The 22,146-nt window shown below is 42.9% G+C and overlaps 1 protein-coding gene across 9 annotated transcripts in view; it reads right to left on the reverse strand.

Annotated features, from left to right (window-relative positions):
* Nucleotides 1–893: 893 nt before the first annotated feature.
* Nucleotides 894–22,146, reverse strand: part of GLRX2 (glutaredoxin 2) — a 42,998-nt gene continuing 21,745 nt past the window's right edge. For 3 of the 9 annotated variants that reach the window (XM_037014075.2, XM_017649945.3, XM_017649947.3), the window contains 3 exons: nucleotides 4,370–4,433; nucleotides 2,019–2,195; nucleotides 894–1,171 (listed from right to left, as the gene is read on the reverse strand). In XM_037014075.2, coding sequence (XP_036869970.1) covers nucleotides 1,040–1,171; nucleotides 2,019–2,195; nucleotides 4,370–4,432 — 372 coding nt within the window. In that variant the 5' untranslated portion in view covers nucleotide 4,433 and the 3' untranslated portion in view covers nucleotides 894–1,039. Of the gene's footprint in view, nucleotides 1,172–2,018; nucleotides 2,196–4,369; nucleotides 4,434–6,474; nucleotides 6,776–6,943; nucleotides 7,080–7,305; nucleotides 7,437–22,146 lie in introns of those variants that run through there. The other 6 variants (XM_017649944.3, XM_037014073.2, XM_037014072.2 and 3 more) reach the window with 5 other exon arrangements.

Genomic DNA, 22,146 nt, shown 5'->3' on the forward strand with positions numbered 1-22,146 from the left:
AGAAGGTCCCATCCAACCTCTCAGGTCCACATACGCCCTCACTTCTCCGTGTAATTACCTATTGCTTTGGAGATGCTACCTCTCTCCACCCCTTGCAAACACCTATTGATATAGAGATGCACTAAAGCCAGGTGAGAGATTCTGGAAATATTGAAATTTTACCCACACATTTTCATCTATTCTAAAATAAGTCTTGTTTGCTAAGTTTATCTAAAATAAAATTGTTTAAATAATAAAATCAACATCAGAAATTATTTAGGGATATTCAGTCTAAACTCCCATCTAATACCTGTGTTCATCAAGAGCCTTTCAAAAAAGTAGGACTCCACCTCACACCGTTACTCAAGTACATTTTTTTCTAATGGAAGTATACTTGATATACTCAAGTACATTTTTGAACTGTTTAAAAAGTTCAACCTCATAAAATGCTGAAATCTTCCTTCTTTTAATTTTTGCTCATAGATAGTGCTCTGTTCTCTGGGACTACTAAGTAATTACATGACTAATGGAGTTTCTCTGAAATAAATTTCATTCCATCCTACAAATTTAATATACTTTTAATAAGTTACTCTAGAAGTACAAAGTGTGATTGCTTGTCACAGTTATAGTACAAGGATATATCTACCGAGTTCACAACTGTATCACTGAGGGCCCTACAGTTTAAAGAGAGATCACACAACAGTTCTCACCACTGAGGTTCTAAAAATTAAGGAATTAGCTCCTTCTGAATACTATATGAAATAAGAATCTCAAAGGTTTACCTTCTATCTCTTGGTTGTAAAATTCATACATAAATTCCTAATAAAACATACTCTTTCCTTATGTTTTGATACAAATCCACTCTTCAGTTTTAATTATCACTCGTTTTGCTCAAGAACTGACAAGCAGAAAGATGAGGTTTCCACAATGATTTATTGTTCCAATATTTTTCAAGTTTTTCATGAAGATGATTTATGTTTAAAACATCCTCAAATGTTTAAAATGCACTGTAACTTCAAATAACCGACATTTTACCAGCAAAGTTATGAGCACCTTGGTACTAAAATTCTTTCCTCTTACTTTTTTTAAAATAACACTGATGAATTAGTGGAAGCAATTTCCCTTCTTTGTGAAGCTTATGAGTGTCAGTTGCACCTCCAATAAAAGTTCCATTGATAAATATTCTTGGCACCTGTTGGATAAACAAGAGATTAGGTGTCACCCTAGTGTCATAAGACCATTTGACCTTATAATAGTAAATGCTCACACTCTAGGTACTTTTATAGGTCTTTCACAAATTACCTATTTAATTCTTTGATACCCTTGAGGTAGGTACTATTTTTAGCTGTATTTTAGAAGGAAATGAGGCACAGGAACTTGCCTAAGGAACTTGCCATCACAGTGACAGCAAATGACAAAGCTGGCCTTTAAATCCAGGACATCTGACTCTCAAGCCTGTCCTAATCACTACGGCGTATCACAGGTCAAATAAAGCTGTCTCAATTAAATGTTCAAGTATTTCTTTCTTACAGTTGTTTACTAAAGGGAAAGTATAAACTTCTTCCATGCATGTATAAACAAGAAAAATGGCAACATGGTATATTTTTCTGAAATTCTAAAATATTAGGGAAAAATCTACAAATTTCAAGAATCTAAGAACATGGAGCACTAAAACACTCCTGTTAACAGAGTAACTGAAGACTGACCTTGGTCTGTGCTAAGTAAAGAGAAGAAGGATACTTTCATCTTGACAAGAGCTGCAGGAATATTCTAATCAAGATTCACTGCCAAGCTTTCATGACAACACCATCAGCCCATACATCCCAGTCAAACCACACACACACTTCAAGAATAAAAATAATGCAAATTGACTCTGCTGTTTCCTATTCTGTGAACCTAGTTCCCAAATCTGCCATTTCTTCATTAATATTAAGATTCTCAGAGGATGTCTGGCTCACTTTTCCTAACAAGGGAGTAGGCTCTAGGTGAACCAGGTCAACACCTTTTTCAGGGAAAAGCACCAGAGAGGATATACTCACGGTTCTTTCACCAGTCATTTTGTAAAGAGCATCTTGAAACTGGCTTCCATATTCAAGCATGTCCAATTCCACCACTTCATAGTTAACATTCATGTCATGGAAAAGGTTTTTTGCCATTGTACAGTAAGAACAAGATGTTTTTGAGAAAATCACCACACAGTTATTAGAAATCGTTTCCTGAAGTGAAACAAAAAAAACCCATCATTTTTATTGTAGACATTAGAATTCTTTCCACCTTTTGGAAAGAGACCATGATAAAGTAAAAAGGGTGTGGATTTTGGAGTGTTATGATTCAGTGCTCAAACTAAGTCTCCATCATCTATCTTCTCATCTGTAGATTGAGGATAATGATTCACTTCGAAGGAGTGTCATCAGGGAACAAGATGTAACAACTGAAAGCATTGGGAAAAGGAGTAATCACAATAATCAGAGCCATCTCACACCCAGCAAACATCTCTCTGTGCCAGGCACAATGCCCACCGCTGCACCAGCTCACTGAAACCTCACTGCAATCCTGAGACAGGGCCTATCATGATCTCTACTTCACAAATGAGGACAGTGAGGCACTAGCGAAGGTAAACAACTCACTGACAGTCCTCACCTCACAAGGTGGGAGCTAGGATTCGAACCCAGGCAAGTGCCATTCTACACTCAAGGCACTCAGTCTCTATTATACCGTGTTTCAAATATTCAGTAGGTATTCAGGAATTAACTCCTTACCTTCTTTAACTTTCAAGAGTGAGAACTGATGTGTAATTTATTTTTAAAATGTAAGGCTTTCACTGATCCAGGAATAAACAGCTTATGTCTCAACATCCATTCCTTCCTGTGTATCTTTATACTAAAAGAACTGTCATTAATGTATTAATAAGGTATTATTATATTGCTGTTTCTGAAAAAGCTACTTCAGAAATGCTGATTCAATTAAGGCAGAGGTCTAAAAACCTGTTATTGTTTTTAAGACTTCCCAGATGATTCTAATGATATCAGCCTGGTGTGGAAACTACTCTCCAGCCCTTTTTCACAGAGACCATGAGACTCTGCTGTGCATCAGCACTGCCTGTGAAATTGGTTTTGTGTTTTTTTTCTAAATATATGAATGTCCAGGTCCTTCAAGAGATTCTGAATGGACAGGTCTAGCACCCAGGAATCCCTTCTTGGTTGTTCTTACAAGGGTCATAAGCACCACCTTCAAGATGAAGGCCAAAAATCATAAAGTGAGTCCCCAGGCACAGTGATTCAGAAGACCCATTTGTCCCTGTGTGTCAGAGCTTCTAAGTCACAGTTCAGCTGTCTGCAAGTTGGTTTAGTGTATGCTTTCTCTTCTGTTTACTGATAATATTTAGTACAGAAGACTATCTCAGAGAAAGACAGCTATTCCAGAGATGTATTAATGAATCCATTTTATAGATGAAAAAACTGAGTCTGAGAAGTCCACAAAACTGGGATTTTGACCCTTCCTGTACCAGCACCAAAGTGCTCTCTCCTGCACTGTGCTGCCTCAGGTTATAGGCACGGAGACCATCATCCAGGGAGATGAGCATCCCGTGTGCTGACATATAGTACACATACTGATGAAGAAATTCCAAAGTGGGCTGAAACTGAATTTCATGGGGTCAGAGCTTCATGAATGTGCTTTCTCACCTTTTATCAAGCTCATCCCTGCTAAAGATTTCATTATTATCTATTCTTATTTTAAGAGGCAATTCCCTCACAATAGGTTTCTAGCATTGCTGTTACATTCATCAGCCATGAGTGAATGCTTTTTTAGTCAAATAAAGGCAGAAATGTTATGTATGAGGTGGTAGTTGGTGGTGCAGAACAGAGAAAGAAAAATATAAATATGTCTTGTAAGCAGCAAAAACAAACAAACATATAAGAGAAATTTTCTGAGGCAGAATTACCTGGGTATTGCATGCAAAAAAGAGGAAAACAAGAGAACAGAGCAGCACACAGCATTCTTGAGAGGATGGTTTACATAGAGTCACTAGCACATACTAGGTTCTGCTGGGGAAGAAAGCTGTGAAACAGCTTCTCAGGCCAAACTCACACAGTATCCCTGGCTAAAAGCAGCTTGACTGGTATCAACAATAGACTTGCGGTGTCTATGACGGAGAGGAGCAGCTAACATAGTGAAGACTCCATTAAGAAAAAAGCTCATAAATTTGATGACCAAAATGATCTAGAACTTTTTTTGTCACGTGGATTGTTCTGACAGCAGATTTAAAAAAATTTATTAATTCATTTGCTGAACTATGTCAAATTTGGACATTGAATAAGCATATTGAACATGTAAGACACAACTCTTTCCACACAGTAAAGTTTTTTCCTCCATCTCCCACAACACTCACTTGGATTTGATTCACAGGAGTAGCTGCAGACTTCCCCAAAGATGATGATACACTGTTTCCCATCCTAAAAGGAATTTTAAAAGGTAGCACAATTTATTAACCATTAAAGATGATATATCAAATGAAATTCATTCGAAGAAAACCTGATATGCAAATACATATCCAAATTTATGAAATAGAAAAAAAGCATTATCATCCATACAAAATATCAGTTTACAAAGTATTTGTTTACTAAAACCAGAAGGAACTGTGTGCATCTCTAACTAGCCTCCCAGTGCCCTTATTTGATAAAACCACATTTGCTGTGTTTAAAGCTTGGCACACTCTTATTTCTGAACATCAAACTTCTAATAGACTATCCTAATGATTGGCCATATGACCCAATTGTTAGTTTAAAAATACAATTTCCATTTTCTTACTAAAACATGCCAAAACGCCATGAGCACTTTGTAAACCAGAGAACCTACACAGATTCGAAGATCTTAAGGAAATAAAAGTATCTCAACTACAACAATATATAGCTCCAGTTTTCTGAACCTATGAAATTAGAACAATCACTCTCATCCCAAAAGGTTTGGGGAAGATTAAATAAATTGATATGCAGACAGCAGAACAGTGCTTTGAACAGAATAAATGTTCAATAAGATTTATTATTCTTATTTCTTGATAATAGAGACCCTCATTATCTCAGTATTTATTATCCAAAACCTAGCTGTTGAGAGGTTTCATACTAACAGGAAAATGCCCCACCCCCCACAAAAAAAACTGGGGGTGGAGGGGAACATTTTCACAAAAGAAGTTGACCATCAAGTCTGTTTTATCCCTAGACCCCTTCCCCATCTACTTCATCTTTCTTGGAGCATTGTTGGAACAATATTAAACATTATAACGCAAACTAAGTGCAGAGAGAAATTACAAATTGTGCAAAAAAATTTTAACAGAGGCTGCCAAACAAAATTATTAGAATGCCTGAGGATTAAAAGACTAAAATAGAGACTCAAAGCTTCAAGTACTTCAAGAAGTACTCTCCTTATGATTATGTTACAAAACTCAAGTTTTGATAGAAAATTTTCTCTCTTCAAACACTTCATTCATTCACTGAGTGCACTTAAAATGTAAATATTATATATAAAGGTAACCTACATTTTATGTTTAGCTTTTTTTCCCAAAAGTATGAATCAAAACTGCTTTTACTGTATAGCATGAAATTTTAGTACTGTTTTAAGAATTTATTTTAAATGGCTTTTTATATATTACCCTTAGATGATGAGGAACTGTTCTATATAGCCTTGCATGCACACTTAAAACAAGGATGCTATAGCAAACAGCACTTCCAGGAATAATAAAGAAGACTTAGAGACAGAAACTACTCAGAGGGAACATTATAACTCTCCATTGTCTACAATCTGTTATTATTCCTCGCATCCTAATAGATTAGCAAGGAAGCCTTTACAACAAAAAGGGTCTGGCACTTAGGAAGAGGTGAGGCGCAGCAAGCCAGGCAGATGGCAGCCAGCTTAGGAGGAGAGCAGAGGGTACAGTTTTAAGAAAAAAAGCAGGCTGAGTTCCCGGAGTCTAAACCAGAAAAGTAAAGGAGGTTAAGCAGCACTGGCCTGAACCTAAGAAGGTGCTTTGGTGGAATAAATCAGCAATCTATTTGATTTATCAAGAAAATAAGTCCTTTTCATCTCAAGTCTAGCTGTCATCCTCAAAGCATCTACTACAATACTACTGAAGCAGGAGTTCCAGTAGAACTTCCGTTAAGAGAAAGTCTTCTTGGGTGGTGAGAGCTGGAAGGTGCATTCTGAAACATCACCCTCTTCCCTGCCAAATAAAAGAGGAAGTTTCTGGAAAGCACCTTTCTTCTTCAATTGCAGATGAGCTTCTCAGAAGTTACCACCTACTAAGGAAAGGGACACCAACGGAAGAGCGAGTACACAATAAACATTTCGCTTTAACATTGATGCTGATGATGCAACCACTGGTCACGCCGCATTTATGGAGTGCCCACTAGGTACTAAGTAGGCAAGATGCTAACTGAGCCACGGGAAGAACACATCAGGGCCTCAGGGACCCGTTAAACAGTTACACAAGGTGATCAGCACCTTTTGGAGCAGTTCTCTAGCTTGGCACGGAGAGGTAATCAAGAGTTCCTAGCGTCTTGCAAAAATTAAGTAGGTAGCAAGTGACTCACAGACGGAGAGCTGGAAGCTCGGGAGCAGGCACGGGGGTGCCGGCAGGCAGGGTGGCCCCTGCGCGGCGCGAGCGGCCCGGGAGGGGGGTCGCCCGCCGCGGGCCCGGGGCCCTCACGGGGGGACGCGCAGAGGAAGCGGCCCTCGGCCCGGCAGGGAGGGGCGTCAGCGTGAGTCCGTCACAGCCCCAGTCCTCGGAGGCTGCGCCGCCGGGCAGGAAGCGTTCCCTGGACTTCCTGCGGCGGGGACGCCAGGCTTAGCCAATGAAAACGCCCCGCGCTCCGAAAGATTAGGATGTCAAATAAACGGCGGAGAGCTCATCTAAGTACGTCCCGGGCAATGTTTGGGATACCCGTGGACTAAAGAATTATTCGCTGTTTACCTGAGATCTCGATTTATCAGGGCATCTTGTATTTCATCCGGCAACCAAGGGGAGATGGGGGGAAGGAGCGGGATCCGAGCGGTCACGACCCAAGTATTGTCAGCCAGAGTCGCGGGTGCCCACGGCGCCACAGTTCGGGACACCGTTCCCGCCCCGCCTCCCTGGGCTACCGCCGCCTGCGGCCCGCCTCGGCCGCCACCGCCCCGGACAGCTGCGTCCCTGCCGGCGCCAGGACAGGGCAGGGCCGGAGCCCCGCGCCGCGGCGAGCGGAGGGTCGGCGGCCGCCGAGAAAGTCCGCCGCCCCGCCGGCCCGGCCCCCGCTCCCTAGGGCGTCCCGCCCGCGGGTCTCCGCTAAGCCGCACCTGCCAGTCTCACGGGCTCGTCGCAGCCGCATCTGCTGCCTGTCGGGTTCGGGTCGCTCGTGAGGGCTCGCGGGCACGTGGCGACGGCGTGGCGTGGTGGCCACCAGCCTGGCGGGCGACCCTGAGCAGAAAGATAGTGACTGTCCGAAACAAAGTGCTGGGGTGTTTTACATAAAGAACGTAGCGTCATCACATTGCTGTCACACAGACCCCTGTGTGGAGAAATAAGGGCCCAAATACATCATCTTGAAATTGACGGCAAACCCACCTAAATAAATCATGGAAATACTGGATTTTACGTTCAGAATTAGAAGAAAAAAGTAGTCCAATATAGAACGTTCATTGCAAAGAAAACAAAGATTGTTTTAAAAATAAAAATGAAATTAGAAAATAACAATAGGCCAGACATGTTTTGCCTTGGCTTTGAAAATAGGTAAGTGCTACTATGACAAGACTGTGCCACGGACAAGACTGCCACTCCGTCATGGTAATAGTAGTCCTTTGTGCGTCCCGATAAAGGGTCGGCCTTTATTTTTACCATGAACATTGAAATCATATTTAAGGTCAAAGGTGAAACGGTGTGTCTTAAATTCTAAATAATTATTAGAACAATCCAGATCTTTTTTGATTCCTCATGCTCAACCAGCTAAGTTTAAGATTTCATATTTACTGAGTTTACAAAATTAGGACTTCTGTTTCTGACTGTTTTCCCTACTTTCAAGTGGGCTATGTTTCATTACTTGATAAAAGGATAAAAGCTAGTTGCAAAAACAAATACCCCCGAAGATTTGAAGTCATTCCTCATAAATACAAAATTAGATTTAAAAATGTATGCTGTCTATAGTGTTGTAGGGTTTTGTTTCCTTTTTTTTTTATCAAAGGTAGCTACTTAGGAAATTTACGATGTTGTTTTTATTTTGAAATAGAATATTACCCTGTTGTCTCAAATAGTTTTACAAAATAAAGACCATTTAAAGGTGAAACAATCACAACACAACTCACTTTTAATGTAGTATAGGTGACCTATGATGAGTACAAAATTCACTGGACAGATTTTTTTCAAAGGTTCCTCAAATGAACATACTTCAGACAAAAGTATACCTAAATAAAGCACAATATATTCATAATTTTCAACTTCTTTGTGCTTCTTTGTGTAGCTATAGAAGTGATTATTTTTGGACATAACTGTGATGTCTACCAAAGCACATTAAGAGGTTTGCATTCAGTCATGAAAAGTCCTGCCATTCGTAACAACATGGATGGAGCTAGAGGGCATTATGCTCAGTGAAATAAGCCAGGCGGAGAAGACAAGTACCATATGATTTCACTTACTTGTGGAATATAAAAACAAAGCAAAACAGAAGGAACTAAATAGCATTAGACTCATGGACACTGAGAAGTGACTAACGGTCACCAAGGGGCAGGGGTGTGGGCAGGGGAGGAGAGGAGGGTGACTGCTGAACCACTGTGATGTACATTTGATAAAATTTTAAAAAAAGCATGCAAGCTGTTCATTCACATTATGGTATGAACACAGTGGGGGATGGCCATATAGGTAGACCAAGAACATATTACTAAATACAACCTTATGACTTCTATGATTGTTTTTCATGCTCAACATGGTATCAATGAAAAGAATTGACAAATCTTTAATGTTCTTTCAAACTTGTTTTTTACTGCTTAAATTGTCAGGTACAGCTCTGTAAGTCTAGGGAAAGGAAATCCCAGGGCAAAATACCTCTAAAAACCAAAATCAGTCAAAGGGAGAAATAAAGTTTAAAACCCGTTTATTGCTCACAAACTGCAGTCCCAGGCTGCCTTTCTTCTCCTGCACCAGCAGCAACCACACCAGCCCTCCCCGTCATCTCCCAGGTACAGATAAGCCCTCTGTTGCCCAGGTAATCACCCATTGATATGGAGATGAACTTCTCCACCCCTGAGGAAAGGTACAAATGCACTAAAGCCATACTTCTCTCCACCTCTGAACACCTGTTGATATGCAGATGTGCCAAAGCCAGGCGAGATATTCTGGAAATACTACAATTTTACCCACAAGCTCACACATTTTGTTTGACATCAAGAGCAGGTTTATTCCCTTGCTTAGAGTTGAAAGCGACTGTTAAAAAACAAAATTCAACTGAGTAAACTTGAAGGCTAATTTGCTTTATTCAGTGACTCATGAATTGGGCATTATCCCCTATAGCAATCAGAAAGGAGCTCTGAGGAGCTGGATAGAATGGAAGGCTTTTAAAGGAAGAAAGAGGGTGGGACACAAATAAAAGGGAAAGATTATTTCAGGTAAAGTCACCTTGGTTTCTAAGAAGAAAGGAGCCTATCAAGCAGATTACCTCACTAATGTTGGCCAGGAAATTACAGACTGACTAGTTAAGATTACATTATTGGAGAGTCTGAAACTGCAATTAGGTTAGGTGTTAAGTATTCATTTGGTGACATGAGTTTAGCACAGTGACTCCTTTTGGAGTCTGTAGTGTCCTTTTTTAACACCAGTAAGATCATTAAATTAGGAGATCTACTTGAAAGGACTCTTAAGGGAGATCTTCTATAGCGGGCTCAACCTGTGGACCGTAGCCACCTGGGAAGCTTCACAAATTATTTCTCCAAAGAAACTTTTTAAGAAGAGCATGATTGTGATCCTTCAGGTGTCACATTATATTGGTTTCCTAGGGTTATTATAACAAATTACCACAAACTTAAAAAAACAAATTTATTCTCACAGTGCTGGAGGTCACAAGTCCAAAATCTGACAGGGTGGTGTTCCTTCTAGAAACAACCATAAAGAATAAGTCATTTCCTTCCTATATTACTGTTCAGCAGCTCTGGATGTTCCTTATTTCCTTGACTTGTGGTTATATCACTTCAATCTCTGCGTCCATCTTCACATCATCTCTGTTCCTTAAAACCCCTGAGGTTAGATTTAGGGGCTACAGGGATACTCCAGGAAGCTCCATCTCAAGGTCCTTCACTAAATTACATCTGAAAGACTCAGTTTCCCAAATAAGGTGCAATTCAGAGGTGGTGGTGGTGGCGAAATCTCTCTCCAAGCCCGGGGCAAATTACCTTTGAAACTGAAATCAGTGTTGGGCTGCAGGCACCAGGGGAAGGGGTGAGCCTGATGGACAAGCTCAGGCCTCACCAAACGAGGCGAAGAGACCAACAGGTTCCGGTCTCACAACATTCCAGAGCCTGATCGGATAACCCTCCCAACTAGAGCCCTTCCCCCAAACTAAAGGATTCCAGTACCTGGCTAAAGGCCAATGAGAGACTCCCACGTACCCTAGACGAGCCAATCCTCCCGCCAATGTACATCTTTGCTCTCCCTCCCCCTGCTTTCTTTAAAAACTAGCTGCCTGCCCTGCTGGGTGTGACTTCCCTGGCCTGTGTTTCAGACCATGGAACATCACCCAGTGGTGGCATTCAAATAAACTACCTGGCCCTTTGTTGCCTCCCTTCGCCTGCTTACTTCGGTCGAAATTTATCTTACAATCAGTCAAAAGGAGAAATAAAGTGGGAGAAACCCATTTATTGCTTACAAAGTCGTCTACTTCTGCTTGCGCTTGCCTGTGTCTCTTGTGACCCTGCTACAAAAATGGACCCCACTCCACCTCTCAGGTCCAGATAGGCCCTAGCTCCTTGATGTAATTACCTATTGATATGGAGATAACTACTTTTCCCCACCCCTTGGAAACACCTACTGATATGCAGATGTGCTAAGGCTAGCCAAGAGATTCTGGAAATACTGCAATTTTACCCACATAAGGTAACATTCGCAGGTTCCAGGGATTCGACCTAGATATTTGGGGGGAAGGACAATTTTTTGTCAGTCTACCACAACTACATAACCTAAAACAGCTTGGAGATATTTCATTGAAGTCTTGTGTTTTTGTTAAAATTCTGTGAATCTTGCATTATACTCATTTTCTGCTTTTATTCACTATATTATTTCATTCATCCTTTACTATTGAAAGAGCAAACCGCAACCAACTCCATTTTGTTCTGTGCTCTCCATCTTAAGTGACTATCTCCCCGTTCCTGCTCAAACCACTCCTGGCAACCTGCGCAACAAAACCCTGGACCTACCCCAGCCAGTTGGCTAAGGCCACGACCCTCACCCCACCAACTGCCCCTAAGCCCCTATAAAACGTTTGTGCCTTTGAAACTCAGTCTCTCTGGTATCTCGCCGCAGCGTCAGTTCAGATAGATTGAGCTCGAGCTAGCTCGAATAAAGGCTCTTTGCTTTTGCATTGGACTCAGCTCCCTGGCAGTCTTTGGGGATCACAAAATCTGGGCATAACATTTGGGGGCTCATTCGGGATCCCCAAGATCCCAAGGGACCCTGGCCCAGAGAGCCTGACTGGCTACAGTAGGTATCTGTTCATTCCCTGTCTCCTTTGTGTGTTCACTTCCTGTCTCTTTTTGTGTGAGCTCATTTCTGGAATTCTGGTAGTGCCTGGCATGGTATAAGTGGATGCACTGGAAGACCACGGGCTGGAGGATTCAGAAAACGTTCTGATCCTCCCTTCTGGAGGGATATGGATTCCCCTCAAAGGTCTGAGATGAGGCGGGTTGCTCCCGCCGGTCAGCATGAGGCCATTGTCTAACTTTCGGTTTTGCTTCCATGGAATTGGAAGACTATTTCAGGGGCCCTCTGTTTTTCTGTTTCTGTGTTTCTCTGTTTTATTTTGTGGACTTACTGGACGGACATTATGGGACAGGCTCAGACTACCCCTCTAAGTATTATGATTGATCATTTTAAAGATGTCAGGGAAGATCTAACAACCTCAGTGTGGAAGTTCAGAAGGGTCGGTGGAAGACTTTTTGTTCTAGCGAGTGGCCAGCTTTCAATGTCAGATGGCCGCCAGAGGGAACCTTCGACCTCCCTACCGTCCACCGAGTCAGGGGTATCGTCTCTCAGTCTATGATGAGTCATCCTGATCAGCTCCCTTATATTATCACTTGGCAGGACCTTGTAGAAGAGACACCCTCTTGGCATAAGCCCTTCCTGGCCTCATGCCCTCTGGAGCCAAAACCCATTCTTGCTTTGCAGAGGATGGAGAAGAAGAACAAGAAAAGTCCTACCCAGCCTTCAGCACCCCTCTACCCTGTCCTACAGGGGGGGACTGATAAATGACTAATTTTTCCTCCCCCATATCAGCCCTCTAGGATGCCTGAGGGATACCATTCCGCCCCTCCAGGGGAAGTAGAAGTCACTCCAAGAGCAGGGGGCGGAGGTGCTACAGTGGGAAGCCCGCCCTTTACCAGACAAAGGGTTCAGAGGGAGCAGTCTGCCTCCACTGCCAACTCCACCATTCTACCCCTCCAAGCCACTGGCTCCCCAGACGAGCAGGGAATTTGGCCCTACCACTACTGGCCCTTCACAACTAGTGACCACTACAATTGGAAGGCTCAGAATCCTAAGTTTTCCGAGAAACCAGCGGGGCTTATTGATTTATTAGACTCTGTTCTCTTTACCCATCAGCCCACATGGGACAACTTCCAGCAGCTTTTGCAGGTCCTGTTCACGACCGAGGAGAGGGAGAGAATCTTCAGTGAGGCCCAAAAACTGGTTCCAGGCATAGATGGGAATCCCACCACCAATCAGGCTCAGATAGATTACCTCCTTCCCCTTAACTCAGCCTGAGTGGGATTTCAACACGGCAGAAGGTAAGGAGAGGCTCCAGGTCTACGGCCTCTAATAGGGGGTCTCCGAATGGCTGCTAGAAAGCCAACCAATTTGGCCAAGGTAGGAAATGTACGGCAAGAAAAAGATGAATCTCCAGTTGCCTTTTCAGAACAGATCATGGAGGCATTCCATACCTACACCCCCACGGGCCCAGAGGCTCCGGGAAGCAAGGCAGCTGTTATCATGGCCTTTGTAAACCAGTCGGCCGCAGACATTAGAAGAAAATAACAGAAAATAGATAGACTAGGAGAAAGAAGTCTGCAGGACTTACTGGTAGTAGCCGAAAAGGTATACAACAACCAGGAGCCTCCTGAAGATAAGCAGGCTTGCGCCATGGCGGCTGCCAGCAGTAAGCAAACTTGAGACCTGCCCAGAATACTACCAGCTACCACTGCTGGCTCCCCCGAGGAACGAGACTGCTGTCTCTGGAAGCTGGCGGACGACCCAAAAGAAGGTGGAGGAACCACCAAGGGGGGGAGGTGGAGGCTGCAGAATTATCAGTGTGCATACTGCAAAGAGATAGGGCACTGGCCCCAAGAATGCCTGAAAAAGGCCGACGGGAAGGGAAGCAAGACTTATAGAGTAAAAGTCCTAGAGCTGGATGAACTGAGTGATTAGAAGAGTCGGGGTTTGGACCCCCTCCCTGAGCCCAGGGCAACTCTTAGAGAGAAGGGGAACCCTGTTGACTTTCTTGTCGACACTGGAGTGCAACATTTGGTCCTTTGCACCCCAAAAGGAAAACTAGCGAGCAGGAAGTCCTGGGTACACGGGGCAACTGGTGTGAGTCAGTATTCATGGATTACCCAAAGAACAGTAGATTTGGGGCTGGGCCCGGTATCCCATTCCTTTATGGTGATACCAGAATGCCCCTACCCGCTGTTGGGATGGGACTTGCTGACTAAGATTGGAGCTCAGATAACTTTCAGACAAGGGGGGCCTCAGGTCACTGATGGCAAGGGCCACCCTATCCAGGTCTTGACCATGAAACTAGAAGATGAATACCACCTCCACCAGAGGGCGCTCCTGAGAGAGGATAACATGGACAGATGGCTACAAAAATTCCCCAGTTCGGGCAGAGATGGGAGTGATAGGACTAGCCACTCACAGGACCCCGGACCTAGTAGAGCTCAAGCCAGGAGAAGGTCCAGTAAGGATCAGGCAGTACCCCATGTCTCAGGAGGCCTGGAAGGGAATCCAGCCACATATCTGGAGACTATGAAGCCTAGGGGTACTAGTTCCCTGCCAGTGTGCCTGGAACACCCCCCCTACTGCCAGTGAAAAAGCCTCACACGAATGACTACTGACTGGTACAATACCTCTGGGAAGTAAACAAGAGAGTCATGGACATACATCCAACTGTTCCCAACCCATATACTCTCTTGAGCTCCTTGGCGCCCTCCAGAGGTTGGTATACTGTACTAGATTTAAAAGATGCCTTCTTCAGCCTGCCACTGGCACCCCAAAGCCAACCCTTGTTCACCTTTGAGTGGCATGATCCAAAGGAGGGCTACAGTGAGCAACTCACCTGGACACGGCTGCCTCAGGGGTACAAAAATTTGCCCACCATCTTTGACAAAGCGCTACACAAAGACCTAGGTGAGTACAGAAGGGAGCACCCTGGCCTCACCCCCCTACAGTACGTAGATGATATCCTGATTGCTGCCAACACGGCCAAAGACTGTGAGCAGGGGACCCAGGACCTGCTGACAACCCTGGGGGCCTTAGGGTACCAGGCATCCATGAAGAAAGCTCAAATATGCAGGGAGAGGGTAAGTTACCTGGGATACATCCTGGAGGGGGGACAGTGGCGGTTATCAGATGCCAGAAAAGAAACTGTCCTGAAAATCCCTACTCCCACCTCCTGATGGGAAGAGAGTTCCTAGGATCGGCCGGCTACTGCCGCCTCTGGGTTCCGGGGTTTGCTGAGATTGCCAGACCCCTATTGAGGCCACCAAAGAGGGGAAAGCATTTAAATGGACTCGAAAGGAAGAAACTGCCTTTAATCAATTAAAAAAGGCCCTTCTAGATGCCCCAGCCCTGGGCCTGCCAGATATTATGAAGCCCTTTCTCCTCTTTGTAGATGAACACAAGGGTATAGTGAAAGGGGTTCTAAGTCAAATCCTAGGCCCCTGGAGCCAGCCGGTAGCTTATCTGTCCAAGAAGCTAGACCCAGTGGCTGCTGGCTGGCCACCATGCCTAAGAATTATTGCGGTGACTGCACTCCTCAACAAAGACGCAGACAAACTTACCCTAGGACAGGATATCTGTATCACGACCCCACACGCCATTGAAGGGGTCCTGAAACAGCTTCCTGATAGATGGATGAGCAACGCACATATGACCCATTACCAGAGCCTCCTACTCAACCCTCCACGAGTGTGGTTTCACTCCAGTGCAGCCCTCAATCCTGTGACCCTACTGCCCAACCCCCTTAGCCCTGTAAGCCCTGTGAATATCTTTCACAGAGCAAGGAAAAAAGGCAGCATCGTGGGAGATTGGCAAGACCCGGGGAATTGTCTCTATGATAAAGTTAGACTCAGAGCTCAGGACCCAGGTGGGCTTTTTACCATTCGAATGCAAGCAACCCCTCCTGTCCCACAGTTCCCCATGAGAGTAGGACCCAACCAGGTACTAGCTCCCCAGCCTATCCCTGCCTGGGCAGTCCCACCCAGAAACACCCAGGCCCCAGCCTTGCGGCCCCTGGCATCCCCTACCCCTACCGGAGCATCACACACGTCTCCTGCCCTGGGTCGCGACTTACCATCCAATACAGACCCCCTGTTGAGCATAGTTGTTGGAGCATACCATGCTCTGAACGCTTCCAGGCCCGACCTGACCATGTCTTGTTGGCTCTGCCTAGATGTCCGGCCACCATATTATGAACGTATCGCCATTAAAGTCAATTATACAACAGCCTCCAATCCCAGGTCCTGCAGGTGGCAGCAGACTACTGCAAGGCTAACCCTCCAGGAAGTAATTGGACAAGGCACTTGCATAGGCCATGTGCCCTCCAGGCAGTCACATCTCTGTAATGAAACCCCAACAGTCCCCAGAGAGACAGATACACTTTAATCAATTAAAAAAGGCCCTTCCCCCCCGAAAATGCATGGTGGGCCTGTTCCAGTGGCCTCGCTCCCTGTGTACACTCCCAAGTCCTTAACTCTGAAAGAAGGCTTCTGCATACTTGTGCAGTTGATCCCCAAGATAGCATACCATTCAGGAGAAGAAATACTTAACAGGTTTGACTCTGCTAACCCCTGAAGTAAAAGAGAGTCTATTACAACCTTAACTCTAGCTGCACTCTTAGGACTGGGATTAGCGGGGGCAGGAACCGGAATATCCTCACTCGTCATCCAGGACAAAAACTACGGAACCCTATGGGCAGCCATTGACCTAGACATAGAAAAAATTGAAAAATGAATTTCTCATTTACAGGAATCCCTTACTTCCTTGTCAGAAGTAGTGCTTCAAAACAGAAGGGGATTAGACTTGTTATTCATGCAGCAAGGAGGACTATGTGCAGCCCTAGGAGAAGAATGTTGCTTCTATGTTGATCACTTGGGGGTCATAAAAGAATCTATGGCCCTTATAAAGGAAGGGCTGCAGAAACAAAAGTTAGAAAGAGAGCAATCTCAGTCCTGTACGAGTCTCTGTTCAACTGGTCTCCCTAGTTAACTACCCTCATCTCGGCCCTAGCTGGACCCCTCGCCATCCTACTCCTGTTACTAAGCCTTGGGCCCTGTATCATCAACAGGCTAGTCCAGTTTGTAAGAGACCACATGGGGACCGTCCAACTACTAGTCCTCCGTGCTCAATATAAGCCCCTAGTAACAGAAGAAAGCCAAATAGAAATGCAGCCAGTCCCATGATTGGGCCTGTAATCAACATAACAAGGGGGAATTGAAAGAGTAAACCGGAACCGTCTCCATTTTGTTCTGTGCCCTCCATCTTGAGTGACTATATCTACGTTCCCGCTGAAACCACCCCGGGCAACCTGTGCAACAGAACCCTGGCCCCACCCCAGCCAATCGGCTAAGGCCATGACCATCACCCCACCAACCCCAACCAATCAGATAAGGCCACGACTCTCATCCCACCAACTGCCCCTAAATCCCTATAAAACTTCTGTGCCTTTGAAACTCCTCTCTCTCCGGTGTCCTGCCGCTGGGTTGGTGCAGGTAGGAGACTGAGCTCGAGCTCGAATAAAGGCTCTTTGCTTTTGCATCAGACTCAGCTCCCTGGCAGTCTTTGGGAATCACGAATTCTGGGCATAAGACTGTGCATCACTACTTCAGGCTCAGGATACAGACAAGAGTCCTGCCCATAAGAGATAACACTCTTATCTTTTCAACAATTTTTTGAACATGGTACAGATTTCATGGTTCATAAAACTGTGTCATATTTTTACTTTGACATCACTATTAAATACCCTCATTTGAAATGGTAAAAACAAATTTATGTGCACCCATGCACTGTCTTAGATTGAACAATGTAACTGTTTTTTTCCCAGATATACTGTAAGTTGTAATTAAAATCACATTAGTTAAAAACCATTGCTGAAATTCACTATAAGCTTTTTGGCATTATAGAGTTTCTCATTCTACAAGAACAAAAGTTACAATGATTATTTCACAGGAAAGCTTGAGAAGGACTATTTGCTTTTCCAAACAACTCCTTTTCAATGCTTTGAAATCAACTGGGTGTTCAATTCAATTCTGACACTAACTACCTGGAGTTAGCACAGACCCCACAGTTCTACAAGACTGTCCCCACTCAACACACCAGCCACAAATGGGTTGTTGTCTCACCTGAGGGTTTTCAGCCCCAGACAAGTTCACTATGGATTCAGTGAGACTGAATAAAGACAATAGAACATTGGGGGTAAAAAGGGGCTCATGCCAACATTTATGTTCATAGAGCACTCGAATCCACTCTGCTTCCAACTCTGCCCCCTTCTCAGCCTGTGCCCTATTCTGCCCTCTTCTCCCCTGATCTCTCCCTGCCTGCATCCCTCTGCCCTTAGCACCGGGCAGAGCTCTCCTTTATAGCACTTCTAGCAGTAATGGCTTATGGCCCACGGGTAAGGAAGCATGCACCTGTGCAGTGGGCTATTACCTCATCACACATACACAGTGGGTATCAGGTGAGGATCCTGACTGTGGAACTTCCACATTCCCTACAGATGTCCATGGCACCCCCACTTCTGCCTGGCCACTACAAACTTGCATGTCACTATAACCTCCCCTCAGGATCAGTAATTTTCTAGAAACTTCAGAAAGCTCGGAAAGCTCTGGATTTTCAAATACAGTTTTATTATGAAGGACACACTCAGAAGAGGTACATGGGACAAGGTAGGGGGAAATTGGATGATGAGCTCCCATACTCTTAACAGGTGCCTTATCAGTTTCATTGCACTGGCATGATTAATTAGACTATTTGTCCTCTGTGTTTTAACTCAATCTCTAGCCTCCTCCCCAACTCTAACCTGAGGTCAGTGCCTGTGACAAGGTATGTTGAAATACCAGCTTTTAAGCATAGCCAATCCTTACCTTGAAACTAAGTAATGGCCAACTAGGAATCACCTCGTTAACATAATCTCAGATGTGAGGGAAAGGGACTTGTTATGAATAACAAAAGACATTTCAATCAGGAAATTCTCAAGATTTTAGCAGCTTTGTGCCAAGAAACAAACCAGGGGCAAAAACCAATATATATTTTATTATACCAGAAAGACCTATATCTCGTCCTTTTATGGAAATCCAGAGATTAAAAAGCCATAATGAGCGGAAATGTCTGAATGTTATTTGAAGTTCTTATACTCAGAAGATTCAGGTTCCTAATTCAAGAAAGAAATGAATATGAAAATTACTTTGTTGGATGGATTACAATACCCAGCATACTGAGAATGGAAAGGACAGATTTGTCCAGAATTTTTAATTGCCAAATTGAAAGATATTTAAAGCTACTGAGCCTGGAGAACAGGGGAAAGAAAACCAAATAGGTTTTTATACCTGTACTAGTCGGAGGAAAGGAAATCCCAGGGCAAAATACCTCTAAAAACTGAAATCAGTCAAAGGGAGAAATAAAGTTTAAAACCTGTGTATTGCTTACAAAACTGCAGTCTGGCCAATCTCTCTCTTCTGCTCAAGCAGCAGCAAAATCGGCCCTTCCCCTCACCTCTCAGGTACAGAGAGGCCCTCATTTGCCAGGTAATTACCCACTGATATGGAGATGAACTTCATATCATATCTTTCCTGAGGAAAGATGTAAATGCACTAACGCCATACTTCTTTCCACCTCTGAATGCCTGTTGATATGCAGGTGTACCAAAGCCTGGCGAGATATTCTGGAAATGTTACAATTTTACCCACAACCTGTATGGAAGAAATGAGAGCAGGATGAAGAAAATAAAAGATATACCACAGTGGAGAGAAAATGAAAGTTCCTATGGCCAGGATTCTTACGTGACCCTGGTAGGCTCACTCACTACACACGTGTGGGCAATCCATTGCTACTGACTGTATATAAAGAGCTCTGCCCAGTGCTCTGGGCTGCTGCATGGCTGCAGGGCTGCAAGTGGGCTGAGACTGAGATGGCTGTGGGGCAAGGCTGCAGGCGGGCTGAGACTGAGACGGCTGTTGGGGCAGAGAGGCCCAGAGGCAGAGACTGGCTTGCTGCCTGCAGACTTTCTCTGGGTGGATGAGATTCTAGTGATTGACCTGCCACCGTGGGAATTAAGTTGGGTATAAGCCCTTTTACCCCAAGAACATTACACTGTCATTTTTCAGTCTCACTGAATCGAGTGAAGTTGCCCAGGGCTGAAACCCATTGGCAAGACACACAGATTAGAGGAACTTCTGTTAAATAATGTGGTAACTTTACCACCTCAACTGCTGAACAGTTAGCATCCACTATGCTTTCATGAAAATATTTAACTAAAAACCTTTAATTTTTGCCAATCACTACTTCTTTCCTATTATATCCATAAAATTTGTGTTCATAAGTCTCTGGGTCAATAGTCTTGTAATGACAAGACCAGAAAATATGTTTTCTTTTGAAGTGATAGTAAATTATTTTTTCAAAGATCTTGGGTGGTCTATAAGCCTTTGTGGGTAAAATTAAAATATTTCCAGAATCTCTTGTCTGGCTCACCTCCATATCAATAGGTGTTTCCAAGGGGTGGAGAGAAGTAGCTATCTCCATATCAATAGGTAATTACATGGGGGAGATAAGGCCTATCTGGACCTGAGAGGTGGAGTGGGGGCCCTTTTTTGCAGCTCCTTCCAGTGAGACAAAGATGAACAGAAGTGGACTACTGTTTGTAAGCAATAAACAGATTTCTCCCACTTTATATCTCCCTTTGACTGATTTCAGTTCAAAGGTATTTTGTCTCAGGCCGGGAAAATATTTTTCCTCTGGATTTACAGCCTTGCATTAGACAATAACTCAGAGTGCCATCTGGTGTTGAACAGATGGCATTTGTGATAGATGTTTCCTAACCTTTGCATTCTGAAGTTGTGTGTTTTCTATCTCTACAGAGGTCAGTCTTGCTTTGGCTTGTCCTTTTTTCTTTTCTCAAGATAAGTCTAAAATTTTATTTTTATTCTTATTTTATGAATTTAAAGAGAAATAATGAGTAGCGGAGCTATAATTTTAGCTTAACTGGTGAATATAATCATATTTGAGATAAAAGGTTCACTTAATATAGGAAGTTTTAACTATTGATGCAGATGAGTAAAATGTATCAGGCAAATTTTAATAGAGGTACATGCTAAGTTTTCAGATTCCTAATTTACTAACATTATTTGAGTGAGATTGAGATCAACCAAAAACTGAAGACCAAGAAATTTCAGTGGCATTTGAAGACAAATGCTATAGTGGTAGAAGTATTCCACTGAATCTCTAACTCTTTATGATGTAATGATTGATATAAAGGTGTGAACAAACAATGCAATAGGAGTGCAACTAATAATATTCTCTTAAACCTAACCTAATCCCCCTTTAATCTTAGAGGACTTTCCTAATCAATTTATGTAAAATATCAACACCTTTACTCTGCTTTATACTTCTACTGGGCTTTTATCACGAACTGACTTTGAACATAAGTATATATATATAGTGTGTGTGTGTATGTACATACACAAATATACATATGTTTATGTATTTATGTAGTCTCCTTTTCTGTGAGAATGAAAGCCACAAAGAGCAGGAATATGTTTTGATCACTGTTGGATCCCACAAAATTTTACATGGGAAACTATATTTTTCACTATAGTTACAAAGATAAAGTAAACAAAAATTTATACATTTAAAAATTTAATACATGCCATACAATACAGTATAAATTTGCACTGGATGTTAATAACATTCGGTTAAAACAGTTGGTTGATAATTTTCAAAGAAAAAACTATGATGATCTTATTCATACTGAATCAGCTAACTTAAATTTGTTTCTATAGTACAAATATGGGAAAGAAGAGAGCTATGCAATAGAAAGATACCAAGTCAAACTCTTTTCAATCCATTCTATCTGTTACCTGATTAAACAGCTTACCAAAGAGATCTTCTGTGATACTGTATGAAATAGCTAACACATCCTGCACTTCTTTTACCACTTACTGCTCTATTTCTCTCCATAGCATTTATCATCTCCTGACATTGTATATATGTTTGTATTTATATTTATGATCTGTTTCCCTCTAAGTATGCAAGCTCCATGAAGGCAGGGTCCTCAAACTAAGTGACTATCAGATTCCCAGGATTTAGAACTAGATCTAGCATGCTGTAGATAATAATTTAAATTGTTAATCTGTTGATAATCAACAGAAAATTGAAATAAATCTGTGAATTATTTCATTACATTTTGGTACAGATTATATTTTAATTCAGCAGTCATTAAAATAAATTCACAGCTGTTTTCTGAAATACAATTTATGTTACAGTATCTCACATGGTATAGTTATTTCATTATAATTAATCTAATATTTTAGTGATATTTTGAATTCACAAGTCATAGAAAAAGAGGTATTTGATTTTGCCATTTCATAAAAGAAAATCTTTTTATCATTTGTTCCTCCAAAATCAGATGTCATTTGAAGATTAGGGAAGGTATACCAGAGGAAGTCACTTCTAACCTAAGG

The sequence above is a fragment of the Manis javanica genome, chromosome 14, assembly GCF_040802235.1.
Source record: "Manis javanica isolate MJ-LG chromosome 14, MJ_LKY, whole genome shotgun sequence".
NCBI lineage: Eukaryota > Metazoa > Chordata > Mammalia > Pholidota > Manidae > Manis > Manis javanica.